General features: G+C 35.7%; 1 protein-coding gene across 2 annotated transcripts in view; it reads right to left on the bottom strand.

Annotated features, from left to right (window-relative positions):
* ABCA12 (ATP binding cassette subfamily A member 12) overlaps nt 1–17,792 on the bottom strand; it is a 152,655-nt gene that overhangs the window by 13,946 nt on the left and 120,917 nt on the right. For both annotated transcript variants that reach the window (XM_015244190.3, XM_072961325.1), the window contains 10 exons: nt 16,715–16,967; nt 16,040–16,126; nt 14,768–14,861; nt 12,078–12,205; nt 10,256–10,343; nt 8,437–8,542; nt 4,628–4,682; nt 3,889–4,066; nt 2,288–2,403; nt 1,062–1,221 (listed from right to left, as the gene is read on the bottom strand). In XM_015244190.3, coding sequence (XP_015099676.2) covers nt 1,062–1,221; nt 2,288–2,403; nt 3,889–4,066; nt 4,628–4,682; nt 8,437–8,542; nt 10,256–10,343; nt 12,078–12,205; nt 14,768–14,861; nt 16,040–16,126; nt 16,715–16,967 — 1,265 coding nt within the window. The remainder of the gene's footprint in view (nt 1–1,061; nt 1,222–2,287; nt 2,404–3,888; nt 4,067–4,627; nt 4,683–8,436; nt 8,543–10,255; nt 10,344–12,077; nt 12,206–14,767; nt 14,862–16,039; nt 16,127–16,714; nt 16,968–17,792) is intronic.

The following is a 17,792-nucleotide window of genomic DNA, read 5'->3' as shown; positions in this document are numbered from 1 at the left end:
CTGAAACTAGACATAGACAAATGTTGAGATCCAAGAAGCCTATCTAGATAGGCAATTATTGCATATGCATGCTGAATTTACATATAAACATTTACTACAACCAAATGATGGAGATTTATTACTAAAATCCAAGCAAAAGAGGATTATATATTTTTTGAGATGGTCTAAGGTGTCAGGCCAAACCCTGGGTGCAGAATCACTTCTAGAGCTGCCTTAGATCCTAGGAATGTAGTAATAGCCAGGGTGTTGGGGTCTGACACAGAGTATCTACAGGTAGGTGTCTGAGTAAAGGAGGTATTTAGCACAGTAACGTTTCAGAAGCTAAGCTACTCAAAGGGGGGCTAAAATGGTGAAATGAGATGGAAGGAGAGACAACCTCTCTGAATGAGGAGCAAATGGCTCATTTTCATGTTATTCACACTTGGGACCAACCATTTGCACCTCATGAATTTTCTTCTTCCTCCTGGCGTGTGCTTGCCTTTTCCTCACTTCACTTCATTTCCTCTCTATTCTTTTCCACCCAATTGCCTGGCACGGGTAGTGCTTCCCTCCTCAGTAATCATAATCGCCAGCTCTGAATGGAAAGTGATGCTTACAATGAAGTAGACTCCAATACATGATTGAAAGGGAATGAATTCGTTTTTCTTTCTCTATGGACGTTCAAATGACTCTTAACCCATAGTTGTATGACTAAGCCATTGTCCTTGTTCCTACTGTACCATAACAGTTTCTTAAGAAGTAAAAAGTTTAGCTGACTGACTAGTTGCATGATTTTTGTTAGTGCCATACAATGTGTCTGATTTCACCTCCATGCCCCTACTCAAGCCCTGTCAAATCTCAACAGTTTTGACACTGCATAAATACAATCATAGATAACCTAGATGGAGTCTAAAAAGAACTTTAAAAGGCTGTAGTTTCCCCCCACCACTAAATTTAATAGAATCAAATGAAATTCCTCTATTTTATTTAGAGAATGCAAAACACGGAAAGCCTACCTCCTTGAACATGTTTAAGCATTTGATCCACTCACTGAAGTTTAGCAGACTAATAAAAGACCTTACCGGATCATTAGGCCTTTCCTTGGAGAGAAAGTACACCACCGACAGGGAAACAATGGAATTGATGCCAAAAAATAGGTTGATGCAAACGTAAGTGATGAAAGCCATTCCTGTTTCATGAAAGAGTCCAGCCAGCAAGTACATCCAAGAAAATGTGGCATACCTTTATGTTAATAATACTAAGAATTAAAATTATGCCTTAATTATTCTTATACTAAATAAACAGACATATATATATATAACTTAGATAGTGTTCTAAAGTGAAAATAAACATTAGGGATGAGTTGCCAAGCCTTATAATTAAATCTCTCTTTTATTCCTCCTTTTAACAACAGCACATACACATGCACACACACACACACACACACACAAAATCCAAAGCATGCTTTTTAAATGACAGTAAAGGTCTTTTAAGGAATCTTCAGTAGTCTGACATCATTACGACTATAAATTAATTTTTCCTAGAGATGATGTTACACCACCAAAGCAAGACTTTTTTTCCTTTGCTCAGAAATATGAGTTTAATCAATGTATATTTTACAATTTAAAGCTGAGGGAAAAAATGACATTATTGTAGGCTAGCCAAGCAGACAGTGTATGCTTAGAAGGTGGATGTCCTGTTTTCAGCAAATACCTGAGCAACCTTTGAGGTAATGAAGTAGAACTAGACACAGATCCTTCATCAGCTACAATTGCTAACTAAACGGATACTACTCATGCATTCAGGGCAGAAGGAAGTGCTATGCTAAGCATTGCTTATATCAACGTATTACCTGCATTAAGTACCCTCATTCAGAAACAATATTATATATGTGTTCTTAGACATCTATAAAAATATAAATAAAATAAATATACATAAATATATACTTTAAAATGCCATATATTTATATATACTCACAATTTGTTAATAAATTCATACATATACACACATTTTTCTGATCATTCTAAAGCCTCCATTTTTATGTAAATTAGATTACATTTATAAATTGCTAAGCGTGACACTCAGCACCTAGTAAGTGCTCATTAATGATAGGTATTACTATTAATGAGAACAACATTAATTTTCAGAAGTACTATACAAACTATGGACTAGCAAATGTAATGTACTGTTAATCATCACTTATGACTAATGAAACCCCAAGACAACTGTAAATTAGCTAATGAGATTTAGGTCCTGTTTGTGTCCAGCAGCATTTAATTCTGTTAATTCTTCTTTCACTGCAGCTTACCCAAACAGCAGAAGTAGGAGAGATACAGCGCCTAGGTTGTTTTCACTGTAGAAAGCAGGTAACTTGAAAATTGCAATGACACCAATTGAAAATGCTACAGGCACCAAGTAGAAGACCTATGGGAACATGTAAAACAATGTTTAACATATGGCAAGTAGTTTTTAAAAAAATCAATAGCCTATCTAGTTTAAAACTGTTAACAAATTAACCTGGAAACACTTGACAATACGAATTTTTATCTATGTTCCTGTTGCTTATAACATTCAGTTCATTTTACATTGATTTCACTCTAGAATTTGTCTCCTCCAGTATGAGGTCAAGCCAGTCTCCATCGTTATAGAGATACAGAGTCCCTGGCATTCCTGCTTCCAGGCTTTGCAACCTGGGATCATTTGGGGACAGAGATTCACTGAGAAAGATAAGATAGCCAGGTATCTTGGTATTAGTTAGATTCAGTCCTCAAAGTATTGACTGTGAATGCTGGAACTCTCTCAGATGGTTGACTTCTAAGGCTTGGTTATCAGTGTGAGCCACTCTGTGCAAAACAGCAGGGCAGTGGGTGCCACACATTCTTAGAATCACAAGGATATGAAAGAAGACTTCAGTGTTTCATTAGCAAGCAGAAATATTAAATGCTGAGGAGTCTGCAGCAAGATGCACACAATGAAAGAGGCGGTAATTTAATTTGGGAGGAAAATCTCCTAAAATTGTAATGAGCACCAGATATATAATAACAGAATCTAAGTAGTAAGTAGTCCTTCACAGAAGTGTGTACTTTAAGCTTTCTTAACACGTGAAAGCTCCCATTAAGTCCAGAGAAATTATTATCATTCTTTTAGATTTGACTTCTACAAACAAATGCATTTCAGACCTCACTGGATACATTAACCAAACGGATCTGCAGTTAATTACTCTCCAATTCTTCAAGCCATTGGTCTTTACAGGAACTCAGACAATTTCACCATAATCACCAGGCAACTACATACTTATCCTGGGCTTCTGGCCAATACTGGCACATTTGGAGTCAAGAAAAACCATCTGAACTTAAGAACCATCTTATGCAAATAAGACAGCTATCAATGAAATTCACCCTTTATTTTCCCAATTAATCTTCTCTAATGTGTCATTCAGCAGGGGCTACTACCTCAAATTTTTCACTATTGGTTGATTAAATTTTTATAAGCTTGATTATTTGTTATCATTGGACAAGGCTATTCTGCTTCTAAGCTACTATTTCTTCACAGTAGTGGTTCTTAAACTTCGGTATGCTTAAAGTAACTTGGGGAAGGGGTTGTTAAAAATGCACATTCTCCAGTCTCCACTCCCAAGATATGGATCTCATAGGTCTGGACTGGCGCCTAGGAATCGACATTTTAACAAATGTCCTGGGGAATCTGATACAGGAGGTCCTCAGACCACAGAGATAAGGGCAGGGAAGGTGGATTTTTCTTTTCCTCCAACCACTGGATGCAAACTTTTTTCCTTAATTTACTGTCTTTGTGGTAATAATCTGAACAAACCAGGGTCAATAAATCTCAAATATAAAACTGTCTTCTACCTAAATCAGTGCTGTCTTTCCTGCAAAGACATAAGTTACTCACCATGTCATAAATGAAGTTTGTTACCCAGTAGCATGTGACTCCAACACCTGAAATGTGCTGTAGCTGTTTGGCTTTGGTCTGATGCTCCCGTACGATGTAGGTGACAAAGCTGGCAGTGGTGACAGAGTAGCCCATCAGGATGGAGAGTGCCACTAAAATATCGATTAAACTGCTCATTCTAGAGTGAGCAATAGGGAGAGGAGAGCACACGTAAGTTTTTCGAACTCTTTTCCTTTCAGAAAGATTCATGGCTAAAGCCGCCAACAAAACAGTGCAAGAGATGCATAAGTCTTTCTGCAAGGCAGCCAGATAATATCTTCTACCTGACTCGGCTGTGACCTTGGGATAAATGTAGCTCTAGTGCATCTGAATTGACTAGGGATATTTGATAGAAAAACCTCAGTCTCCAAGGGTTGCAGGGTGTATGCAAGAGATATATAGTTCTTGAGCATAGAAATCGTACTTAAATGCTATGCAGGGAAGTTGAAATGATGAAGCACTTATGCACCTGACTTATAAAAGTGGCAGATTCTGTGAATCTATAGGCAACAAGCCCTGCTTGGCAACTCCACTCTACATGCTTTCAGAAACTTCCTTTCATCCCAGTCAGCGACTTATATTAACAGCTCTTCTAGATTGACATTCATTCAGATACAACTGTGATTTCCAATTATAGCACCTTATACAGAGGCTCAGCTATGCCAAGGAGAAAGCAGCCATGCCAGACATATCTGCTTACGTGGCTTGTTCTTGGTCTTGCACTCCTGGATAAGGATGACTATACATGATGATACCTTAAAGAAGAGACAATTCTTTTCATTAGCAGGTATTCAGTTAATCAGAAACACCAATTTTTAGATGAATAATGCATAATACTTTCTAAAGAATTTTACTTTGGGTATATTCTCTTAAAGGGAAGTGATTCCTTCCTGCCCATCTCATCAATGCCGTAAAATTGATGGCACTGACACACACACAAAAAGAACAGTTTTTCACATTGTGTATGGAATTCGGGGGGAAGGGGCAAGAATTTTTACTTCTTACACAGTATGTTTCCCCTCTATTGCATTTAAGTAAATTGTTTTCCATTTTCTTCTCCCCATCTGGTCACACGTAGGTTTGTATTCAGCAGTACTTTAGAAATGTATGGCATTTAAAGCAGCAACTCAAAGAGAGTCCATATAATCCTCCGATCACATGAGGCTCTCCTAGAGAACACTTTCCAGCCCCATCCCTCTTTACTGTGCTATTGGCTGCAGTAGGGAAATACTGTAGCCTGAGAGGATCCCTTCTTCTTTATTGCTTCTAAAATGCTTACTGTTCTAGAACTCTACCAACAGTAGAGCTTGGGAGTTTCAGCCACCCCAGAGGGATTTTCACTGACACATAAAGATCCAGGAGAATTCAGAGAAACTAACTGGTTCCAGAGAAGCAGTCCTTTAATTCCAATACAGTCCTAAATTATTTATGTCTCCTAGGGTTGGTTATACTTTCTGAGTTAGAAGTAAGTTTCTTTCCTCCCTTTCCTTAGAGCATGCTGGTTATCCAAAGTGGGCTGGCGAGTTTCCCAAAGGACCATGGTTTTGAGGCAAAGCTTATACTGTCTGAAAAACTTTGGAAAAGAACAGTAGGGGATAAGAGTGAGGATATCCTTTAAATAATTTTTCCTGTAGAGTCATTAGCTGAGCAAGAACTTTGTCACTTACTGCTCAATCAGTATATGTTCATTAGACTGGGTTATTAAGGCCCGCTCACAGCACTCAAATATTATAGGCTATTCTAAAGTTCTGTTCTTTCCATTAACTTAAATTTATACTTTTTATTAAGTAGAGTAAGACATATTTTGAGGTCAAATTCTGCAATTGTTATACATTGAAGAAAAATATATAGTTAAAGCAAAACAAAGAAACTAACAGCAACAATAATCAATTTGACTAACTTTAACCACATCACTGGGGGAATGCAGTTTTCTTATCTTTTGTGGAAATTAATAAACTCTCTTTTTACTGAGATTCACTTTTCCTTGGGCCCTACTTAAACCTTGTTGCTGGGTTATAATGTAGGCAAGGGGAAAACATTTCTCTTATTCCTGCTTTGTACTTCAGAATCCATAAATACTCTATTTCACCAGAGGAATCTTCACAAATATTTACTCGAATATGAAAAATGCTGCTGAACCAGTTTTTTAAGTACATATCTTTAGCTGAAATATCAAGTAAATGTATTAGGGTTTAGAATCTATATCACAGTCTTCTCTGTGGGTTCTATGGCATTCAGTATAATGTCTTGAGTACAGGGATTAGTTAATGAATGCTTATTGAATCTAATAAAATCTTAAAAAATTCCAATTATTTCCCCACATACAACATACATTAAAAAGAACATATTTTCTGTTGTCTCTACACTTGTAAACCTAAAATGAGTAACTTCCCACTGACCATTGCTACTAATGCAATAAGAATAAACTCTAGAGTGGAGCGAACAATGCGTCAATATTTTTGGAAAAGAGCCTAGTTGTGTAACATTTGTTACCGAAAACAAGTAAATCTGTATTCTTTGGGGAGAAGGAACAAAATTTTCATGTTAAATTTACCACTAGAGGGAACCACATGAATATAACAGACATTGACACTGCAAAGGAAAGCTAATTAAAAGATTCTGATTAGCACGTTAAAATTCAAAGAGAATTAATTTTATAGCTAAAGCAAAATCTCAATTCATGTAGAATCCAACAAAGATGCCTTAAAACACTAGTGTAGTAGGGGGACGTGACAGGAGAATAATTTTTTAGAAACATTATCGTGGCAGATCCCATACATGCATTACAAAAAAAATAAAAGTATTTTAAGGTGGCTTGGATTTCTTCTTTGAAAGAAAACAAACTCCTTCCAGAGAGAGTGGAAAGCTATCACTTTCATAGTTTTACACGAGAAAAGTTAATAAAAAACAGAAGGTCACTATTACTAATCTCTATATAACTCAAACTAAGTCTTATTTTTCAATTAAAAAATTTCCTTCTAGGGTCAATTTTAAGATTATGTTCCAGAATTTTTAATTCTTTAGACTCTGTAACTTAAAAATATAGTTGTAGGGGCCACGGCAAGACTGCTGAGGTCCAGTGTGATTCAGATTGCTTTGGTCTTGGTAAAGAACACAAATAGTAAATGAAATCCAAACACAGGTTTCAAAAGTTGACCCTTCAAAAGTGGTACTGGTCTCTTTTTCTCACCTACATACCTTTGCGACATGTCATTTCTATAGTTCTTATACTTTCATTATCTGTTACGGCAACAAATGTCTTTTGCTCTGAGTAAGACATCCTACTGAAAGTCAAGTATTCTGTTGTATTTCAAACCAGCTCATACTAGACCTACCTGGCTTTAGTCACCATTTAACTTAGCTTACTACTTTTGACTACACTCTTTATTGATGCTCTAGATCTAAGGACTATCTATCAACCTTGTTATTTTCTTCATGGTTCCTGCTGCTAGGACTATGTCAAAGCAGTTGGGGAAAAATACTGTTTTCTCTGAAATGAAGACTCCAAAAGCTTCTGTTCCTAGAATGAGTATCTGAGTCTACAGTTTACGTCTATAACCACCAGAATATCTAGCACAAGCTATTATGCCCAACGGTAGGGAGATGAAAGACAAGAAGATGCCGGCATTTCTAAAAAATATGTTGTCTTTTTCCTTTTTAACAGTCTATTGGTTGGACTATTTATTAGGCTAGAAACTCAGTGCTGGCCAGCATATATGTTACATAGTTTTTCTCCATTTTTATTATTATAGTTTTGGGGAATCTGAGAAAATAATTTGAGCAAGGCTTAAGAAGATGAAATGATCTGATGAAGAGCAACTGAATTAGAAAAAAAAATCAGTCTCTTTCAGGTTTCAAATACTTTTTGAAAACTATGTGGAAGCTTCCTGAGAAATCTCACTAAAGTAGACCTGGCTGAGCATAGAGAAGAATTAGAAAAATAAAGAGACAGGAGTCAAACAGACCTGGGTTCAAATCCCACTTCTGATCCCCAGTGGAATAACAGTAGGGAACAATAATATTCATCCTGAGAGGGTGCTAAGAATTAGCAATATTTTATACAAAGCAAGAGTCATACAGTAAGTACTCAATTAATGGTAATACTTCTGGTTAGGTGTAGAACTTTTTAGTTTAAAAATTTTGTTTTCACATTTAGATTTGTGTACAATATTTATTGACTTTTTTTAATTTTTAGCCTATGTACAAACAAGTAGTTATAAAATATTTTCCTATGAGATATAAATACTAGCTGTAAGAGCAGAAATAAGTGTGAAGTCAGCATTAGCATCTTGATTTGATAGATGAGGAAACTAAATTAACCTGAAGTTGAGGAGATTATCCAGAATGTTCCATCTGGCGGTAGTTACTACGTCCAAATTCCTTTTAAAGATCTATGATTTAAATACCATAAAACAGCTGCCTCTGGGAGGAAACAAGATCTAGCGTGCATTTTTATATGGAGAGCAGCAAAAGTTGCAAAGCAAGAAGCTTCTGTGTAAGTAACTTTACCATGTCGGGCAGCATCGTATTTTGACATGTTAACTCGCAGGAGGAAGTTATTCAGGCTGTTGAGATAAGCTGGGAGGGAGTGATAGCCTTCTGGATCATACCATACCTGTTAAATTCCAAAAGAGGGCAAGATAAGTTTGGTGTACAAATAAATTAAGCAGTTTTTCTATCTTACAGCCTACAGAATTTATATTTAAAGTAAGTGCACCCATTTTCTGGTGCTTATTTCATCCTGGAAGATAATGAACCATCCCCCAGAGTGCTGACCATAGACCTTTAGGTTTCCAATGTAGAGACTGGCACAGGTTGGGAAAACTGTCTTTTTTTTTTTTCCTTACATGATAGTACCAAGTTATTAATCATCCCAGATCTTCTCTACAGGTAAAGCTTGAAAAACTGAAGAAATCATTATTATCTTCATCTCTGTAACTGGCCTATAGTGATTTTGGAACTAGAACTAAGGCATTCTGTCTCTCGATAATAATAATAACAATAAAAGCAAATGACATATAGGCCAGGCTGCAGAAAGAAATTAAATACATCTCCAAGCATCAAGTCCTTAGCAACAAGACTGATGACCTCGGAATCCCCCCACTAACTTTCTATTCCTAGTTATAATCCACAAGAAAGTGAGCTACTTTACCCATATCAAAAGCAGAGAGATTTAAAATACCTCAGTTCAAGGAACATAGTTGATCAAAATTACAAATCTGATTTAGAGAGAAATTATTTAATATTAGAACCCTTTCCCTTACGAGGGATATTTACTCTCCATATGGAGAAAGGGAGAAAAGGAACAATGGGAGGGGCCATTCAAATCCTCAGCACTGCTATTTGTTTTATATGACCTTGTAAAAACCAGCTACACGAGACTCATTAATCTCTCTCTCATAGGGATATTGTAAGGATGAAATTACATAGTTTGTGTAAAAGGTGATACTAGTGCTTGGTTTATAACAGTCACCAAATGAATATTAGTTTCTTCACTTTCCCCAAGGTTGCATATGTCTCTTAATACCAAATGAGAAATTTGTGAAGAATAATCTAAAATTTAAAGACTACTCGTGATCCTATGGGTAATTATATGTGTCCGATTCTGTGACTCTAGCTTGTTTCAAATTCAAAGCATAGGTACAATCAACAGGATTATTGACATCCATCAAATTCTGTTAAGTTTCCATGTTCTTTAAAAAGCAAGGATAAACATATATGACACATATATAAAGAAAAATGCATAAAACATAAATGTATAGTTTAACAAAAAGTATAAAAGGAGTACACCCAACCCACAGGTTGAGAAACAAAACTTGCCAGCACCCAGAACATCTTCTCCCTGACACACTATGTCCTTCACAATCACAATGCTCTCTCCCCTAGACAGTATGGTTGGGTTTTGTCTACTCTCAAAGTTTATAGTAAATGCAATTTCCCCGTATGCTTACTGATAATGTTTGGGAGATTTAGCCTGCTTGTTGTACGGAACTGAGTTCCTTCATTTCCATTGCCAATTCTATTGAATGACTATATAACAATTTATTCATTTATTTAATAGTGTATGGACATTTGCGGTTGTGCTTTTGACTAATGTGAGAAATACTATTATGTATATTTTTGTATATGTATCTGGGTACTTACATGTACATGTTTCCTTAGGATAAATACATAAAACCAGAACTGTTGTATTAGGGAGTGTGCATTATTCCAAAGTGCTTTTCAAATTGATTGGCCCATGTTTTGTTTTTACCTCATGAAAATGCTTGACCGTTTCAAGTTCACATTCTCATTCGTATGACATCCTAAAAGAAGGATCATAATTTACCTTGGCAAGTGTTCTATTAGCAGGAACTGTTGTTATATCAAAACGAAGGTCTTTAGTCAAAGGCAGCCCAAAACTCCAACCTCCATATCTATACAGAAAAATTGATACTTGTTTTAATAGAGAAAATATTCATAAATAGATGTAAAATGTTTAACTCATAGCTCATTTTTTCTTTCCATTAGAAACACATTTACAATACGTAATAAATACTGCCTGACAAATATTTTACAGTTTTACTGATTCTTTTTATCATATTTTAATCTATAGAGTACATTATAACTAGAAGTAAAAAGTCTTTCTAAGCAGTTACAGATGTAATCATTCTGAAAATAAATAACATGTAATCTAGTCAATTTCTCCAACTTAACCGGATCATGCACCATCTCAAAAATCTTAAGATTTTAGTGCTTAAGTATCTTATTTTAGGTAATTTAATACTAAAGTGATAACAACATCAGTTACAATCTTTTTTCAAATGGCTCCATTTCCTTTATTCTCCGATCTTTTTTCTCTAGTTTGTCCCCTAGTGTTACACTTTTTCAATTCCTGGATGTTTTAAAGAGAGTTCTATCTATATAATTACCTGTCACTTCATGGACTCTGAAAAATAAAAGGTGGATTTAAAAAAAAATCCAAGCACTAATTTTAAGGATAGATTAGTTTAAATGTCCACCAGATTAAGACTGGGTTAAATAAAAAACAGTGTAGTCACACTAAAATAATTTTCTTGTGACTATTATCCTAAATGTGATGCTATAGAACCGTATTTTTGTCATGCAAAGAACAGTATAGCATATTGTTCACTTCTTTTTAAAAAAGGGTTTAGAATGGTTTATTTATAATAAACCTTATTTTGTTGAAAATACTTACATGTATATTCACATGTATTTACCAACTTTCCCCCCTCAGCTTTATTAAGATATAATTGACAAATAAAAGGTGTATACATTTAAGGCATACAAATGTTTTGATACATGTATACACTGTGAAATGGTCACCACGATCAAGCTAAATAACATATCCATTATCTCACATGGTTACCATTTTCTTGTATACGTGTGTTGAGAATTCTTGGCAAATTTCAAGTGACAATACGATATTGTTAACTATAGTCTCACTGCTGTATAGATCTCCAGAATGTATTCCCCTTGCATTACTGAAACTTTGTTCCCCTCGACCAACATCTCCCCATTTCCCCTACCCCCAGACCCTGGCAACCATCACTCTCCTCTCTGCTTCTATGAATTGACTATTTTGGATTCCATACATAGGTGATACTATGCAATATTTGTCTTTCTGTGTCTAGCTTATTTCACTTAGCGTAGTGTCTTCCAGTCCACCCATGTTGTGTCAGATGCAAGCCTGCCAACCTTACATCTATGGCAAATGTTTAGGTGACTTAGGTGGAAGCCTGTGGCCTTGCTGTACATGGACACATTTTATTCATATGTGGATATATCTACATTGAGATATTCATGTTGGAACTAAGGACAATTGTCACTGAAAACCATGCCTGAAAGCTCTCCAAGTTGGCGTAATCTAGTCGATAACTTGTCTTTTGCTTAGAGGAAAACGATATGTACACATTTAACAATATATTTTTGAGGCCTAAAACAATGCTTTTTTGAATGTGCTCAGATAAATCTTAGAATCATTATTTAAATTTTAATATGAAAGCTGTTTAAATAAAACAGAATTTAGCCCCATAAATAATCAATAGAAGCTCTGCATTTATTGCCACAAATTCAAAAGGCAGTTACTATTAAAATTCAAAAGCAAGATATTCTAAATTAAGTATGTTTAATAAATAGAGTATTTTTACCTTTTTTGTGTAAACTCATTAGCAGTTGATATAAGATAATTTTCCAAGTGTTGCCCAGTGAGGTTATAAATTACATGGGAAGAATAAGTTCTTCTATGAGGTGGAGAATAGTTAAATTTAGGACATTCCTGAAAAATAAGGTTAAAAATTAAGTTCTTTCTTTCAGTGCTGTACAAAGTAAATACACAATGTCAAGGAGCTTCAGTCTCAGGATTTGTCTATTAGTGCAACTGGTAGAGTGTGATAAGAGTGTCCTCTGCCTCTAAAGAGATTTGAAAAGGAAGTCATCTTTCCTATGCCAAGAAATTAAAACAAATAGTTATCAATTATATACAGCACATATATGTGTTTAGGACTTGCCTAAAGCCAAAGAAGAACACATTAACTAATGTTCCGTATTTCTTTCACTGCACTGACAAGCTTGATATGTTTGGAGAATAACATTAAACATTAAGATGACTCAAAATTCCCTCAATAATTCACAGGGAAGAGAAAAATGTTTGCCCCACACTGAAAAGATAACATTAACAGACATAAGTTTCCAGGGACTGACAGCAGCGGATGAAAAGTTGTGTTATATTAGATTTAAGGTACAAAACCTAGGTGTCAGAGTTCAGCTTTACACATAAATAAATCTAATATACACACACATACACACACACACACACATATATACATATATAAATCTAGTATGTGTGTGTGTATATATATATATATATATATATGTATATATGTTGCTTATACATACATAAGTTGCAAAGACAATGCACAGAGTGCCTGTATCATTGTTAGCATCTTACGTTAACTTTTGTACGTTTGTCGAGATTAAGTGCCTTGGTACCTTACTATTAAGCAACCTCAGAGCTTAATTTAAACCACTTATTTTTATGTTCATAGCTTTCTGCACTTCCTGACTACTTATGTTTCACTGAAGCTTCTCATGCTTCACTGCCATGCAGTTTAGTTTGAGAAACGCCCAGTACTTTTCCAGTTTCTCCTTACATCTTTCACACGGTGTCTCAGAGCCTGAGACTAGCACCACATGTGTGTATCAAGAGCATAAAGCTGCAGGCTGCTCTAAAAAATGAACGCTGAATTTCACCTTACATCAAGTTGTGTCTATAATGCCAGTGGTTTCATAACTGATTAGAGATACCCTTATATATGCAGTATAACTTTTGAGCCCTAATTTTTTATTGAATTATATTATACATACAGAAAAGCACATATAAGTATACTACTTGATGAATTTTGACAACCTGAACACATCCTGGGAACCAGCAACTGAGTCAGAAAACAGAACGATGTTAGCGCCCCAGGACCCCCTCATAGTGCCTCCTTCCAGTCACTACCTTGCCCAAGTAACTGGCACAGAGGAGTTTTGCCTGTTTTGTATTTTATACAAATGGACTTGTATCTTGTATTTGGCTTTTTTCACTCATCATTTGTTAGTGAGAATATGAGGTATGTAATTGAAGATCAATCTTTCTCATTTTGCTGTGTACAGAATTTCATTGTGGAAACAGACTACATTTGATTATCTACTGTTGGTGGGAATCTGGGTGGCTACTACAAATAGTATAGCTATGAACATTTCGATATATGTGTCTTGGTGCATTTATTCACATTTCTAATGGGTACACAACAGGAATGGAATTGCTGAGTCCACAGGGCATGAATAATTTCAGCATTAGTGGATACTGTCAACACTTTTAAAAACTGTTTACACAAATTTAGATGCCCATCAGCAGAGTATAAGGTTGAAAATTTTTTAATCGACTGTGTTTTTTTAAAAAAAAATCAATAAAATTTATCCAGATTCCAATTTTATTTTGTTTTATTTTTTATATGTATTTTTATTGAAGTATAGTCAGTTTACAATGTTGTGTCAGTTTCAGCACAATGCTTCATACATGAACATATGTATATTCATTTTCATATTCTTTTTTACCATAAGTTACTACAAGATATTGAATACAGTTCACTGCGCTATATAGAATGAAGTTGTTTATCTATTCTATATATATCAGTTAGTATCTGCAAATCTCTAACTCCCAATGTATCCCCTCCCACCCCTTCCCCCAGATTCCAATTTTAAAAGTTGACCTTTACTGTGAACTAGAAAAACACATGAAGAATTTCAGATGAGGGATTACAAAACTCTTTGAACTGGCCTAGAAAACTAAGGTGTATCTATAGAATTCAGAAAGGGTGTTGGTTGCACGATCTTTAATAATGTTTCTTTCAGGATATGGATTTTTCTCACATCTTGGAGGTGTTGAGAAGAGACACGGAGTTCTCTCCTGGACTTACACATTACTAACTTCCCTACCGACCACTACAGTAGACGTCTCATTGTGTTTTCAAAAATGACTGTTATGGTGGCATTTTGCTGTGTGAAACATAGAGCTTTCTGGTTACAACTGAACTGAGACCAAAAATTCATTTTCACTTGGTTTCCACAAAGACTGTCATAAAATTACCTACCGTAGGAAGTTTGTCCTGAGAGGGATTTAAAACAGTGACCTAAAGCTCAGTGCTTTTTTCAGCTGTCCAGGTCCACAGCACTAAGCTACTAGCTTCCATAAAATGAAATTATGTTGACTCTTTGGTAACTTAGACAGATCTTTCAAATTTTGATATTTATTCCTTTCTTTTTCCTACTTCACAGAAAGTGAATTCCATCTTACCTGGGTATTTTCTGAGCAGGAACAAACACCAAAATTAGTGATAGGTTCTCCATTGCTGTTCCACTTCCCCAGATGGTTTTTATTTAAACAACTTCTACAAGTAAAAATGATATTGAAGTGAGGAATGTGTGCATTCTCGTGTTTATATAAGAGCATATAAGTGAGTATGTGGTATTAAATTCAGGTGTATAGTCCTAAGTTCAATGTACTGATTTTTCATAACTTGAATATACATTGCACTACAATTTCCAAGTGATCAGACATTTTATGGGGGATTGAAGGAGAGCACTTAATGATTAAACAGTGTTGAGACCAAAGCTCACTGGATTGTGGTAATGTGGCAGGATGGGGCTTTTTTTTAATTGAAGTATAGTCAGTTTACAATGTGTCCATTTTTGGTGTACAGCAAAATATTTCAGTCATACATATACAAGTATTCGTTTTCATATTCTTTATTACTATAGGTTACTGGAAGATATTGAATATAGTTCCCTATGCTATACAGTATAAATTTTATCCATTTTCTATTCAGTAGTTAGTATCTGCAGATCTCAAACTCCCAATTTATCCCTTCCCACCCTCTTCCCCTCCAGTAACCATGTTTGTTTTCTATGTCTGTGAGTCTGTTTCTGTTTTGTAATTAAGTTCATTTGTCTTTTTTTTAGATTCCACATATAAGTGATACCATATGATATTTTTCTTCTCTTTCTGGCTTACTTCAATTAGAATGACAATCTCCAGGTCAAAATGGGGTTTTTTGACCCCTCTATTTTCCTTGCTCTTTTCATCCTCTCCTGTCAGGAAAGGGAAAATTTAGCACCAGTGTCAGGTTTCCACATGTCATGTACTAGCTCGGGAGTTTGAATAAACAACACTACGTAGTACAAAAGCATGCGATAGAAGACGTGGGTCTCAGCTTTATCTACACAACTCACTCTCTAGAATTTAGACAAGTATCTTAGTCCACATGAGCCTGTTTCTTCATCTTAAAATGGGATTAATAATCCACGGGGTGGTTGTGATTGTTAAATGAAAACATGCACACAAACTTTGCAAGTTGTAAAGCACCTGTTCATTATTACAGTAGAGCACAATCATGGAATGAACTAAAGCAGATACATAAAATCTGTTAAAGGTGTTGCCATCACAGTGCTTACCTCCTCCAGCCAAATAACACACACTCACTCACCCACACACCTGCACACACATGCACACATATGCACACACACAAACTGGAATGTTGAGAAAAAAGAAGAAAACAAGAACACTTACTGATTACTAATGTTCAAACACATGTTGTCGATGCCAGGGAAGCTCCACATCGCTGAGACCAGTTCTTTCGTGCTTGGGTGAGAATTTCTATAATAATAAAGGATAGAAACAAATTCATGATTCTTCCACTAGTCTCCCATATTAAACCCATGTTCAGGAATAATTTGAAGAAATGAAATATGCTGTCTACAGGACTATTTCCTTAAAAATCTAAGAAAGAGACTCAGAAAAAAAAAGGCACAAAAAATAAGCACAGGTCTCTATTTGGTTCCCCTAATTGTCACATGCATTGAGTGATTATCTACTGTATATATTAACAGTATATTATACAGAATTCTGGCATTGCTATCCAATACTCAATAAAAAGTTATTTGCTATATATTACAACAGATTGGGAAGTCATACCTAACCTGGCTTTCCTGATTAAAGTCTAGTCATTAAAAATAAAGATCTCCTATAACTTTATTTTTAGATAGACACAAAAACTCTTAAAAAAGTTATTTGTTGGCGAGAGAAGTGTCATGTTGCAATAAATCAAACTGTCCATTCATCTGGCAGGATAAGGTGCTGGGGCTCCTAAGTTCTTTATTCATTAGCATTTCGTGACATCCATTCAGGCACAAGGCACCTCTGGAGGCATTGCGGTAATGTTTTAGTTAAAGGAAAGAAACTTACGCATAGAAGGCTGTCTGTTCAGAGGTACCATAAAGAGACGGGGAGATCTGGATCTCTGGATAGCTGTCGCTGGAATTTCTCAGAGTGCCAAGGCCCATGGCAGTGGTTACAAAGACGATGGGGAGAATAACCTGAGCTACGAAACCTTTCCAGTTCCTGCGGGTGTGGTGGAACCTTTTAATGAGGATAGCCATTATCTTCTTCAGTAACAGTCCAAAGCCATCCAATCTCTCTCCTCTGGTCAGGATTCTGTCTGATTAAAGAAAGAGAGATGTAATATAGTTCTGGGAAACCTTAGTAAATTAAGTAATAAAGCAACTTCAAAAACTATGGGTGAATGGTATAATGTGACATGGGAGGAAAAGCTTATACTGTAAAGATCTACATTTGAGGTTCAGCCCTTCATTGATTAGCCTCGGGCCTGAGCCTCTCCATCTCATGGAGCTTATGCAAAAGTGCTTTGAAAATTATAAATTACTATACACAAAATATTCCCAGTCATATACATAGTAATTTTACACATCGAAGTGAGATATCTAGAATTTTATAAATGAATATTGTCCCCAATCTCCAAAGTCTTAATGTAGACTCAGTATGTATTACTAGTTACTAATATTCAAGAGATAGCTTCTATCGAGAGATTGAATTCAAATAAAATAAATATAAACCCTTTTTAAGCAGCCTAGTTAACTCAGTGGGTAACTTAAGTGACTGTAAGTCTAATTGGCTCTCATTCTAATGTGAGGGCCGATGAAGTCACCTTAAACAAAGGAAAATGCTCTCCTTCAAAGTACAATTCTAGTTCAAACGCTTATTCATTACATTCCTTTTAGAAATTTGGACTGATTATATGGTGTTCCAAAACTCCATTTTTACCACTTGAGTCACAAAAAAGAACTCACTGGAAAAAATGTCTACCCTCCCTCCCCAAAATGCTCTTAGAGTGCTGAGAAAAATTCCACGGCTTCTGAGAGTCAGAGCAGCTGTGGAGGCCATAAGCGGTTGCTCCCGCATTAGTGCTCGTACAACTGATCATTTCAGCAGCCCGCTCTAAAAATAGTCTCAAATATAACATTCT

Source organism: Vicugna pacos, chromosome 5 (assembly GCF_048564905.1).
Source record: "Vicugna pacos chromosome 5, VicPac4, whole genome shotgun sequence".
Taxonomy (NCBI): domain Eukaryota; kingdom Metazoa; phylum Chordata; class Mammalia; order Artiodactyla; family Camelidae; genus Vicugna; species Vicugna pacos.
This window is presented reverse-complemented; position numbering and strand designations above follow the sequence as displayed.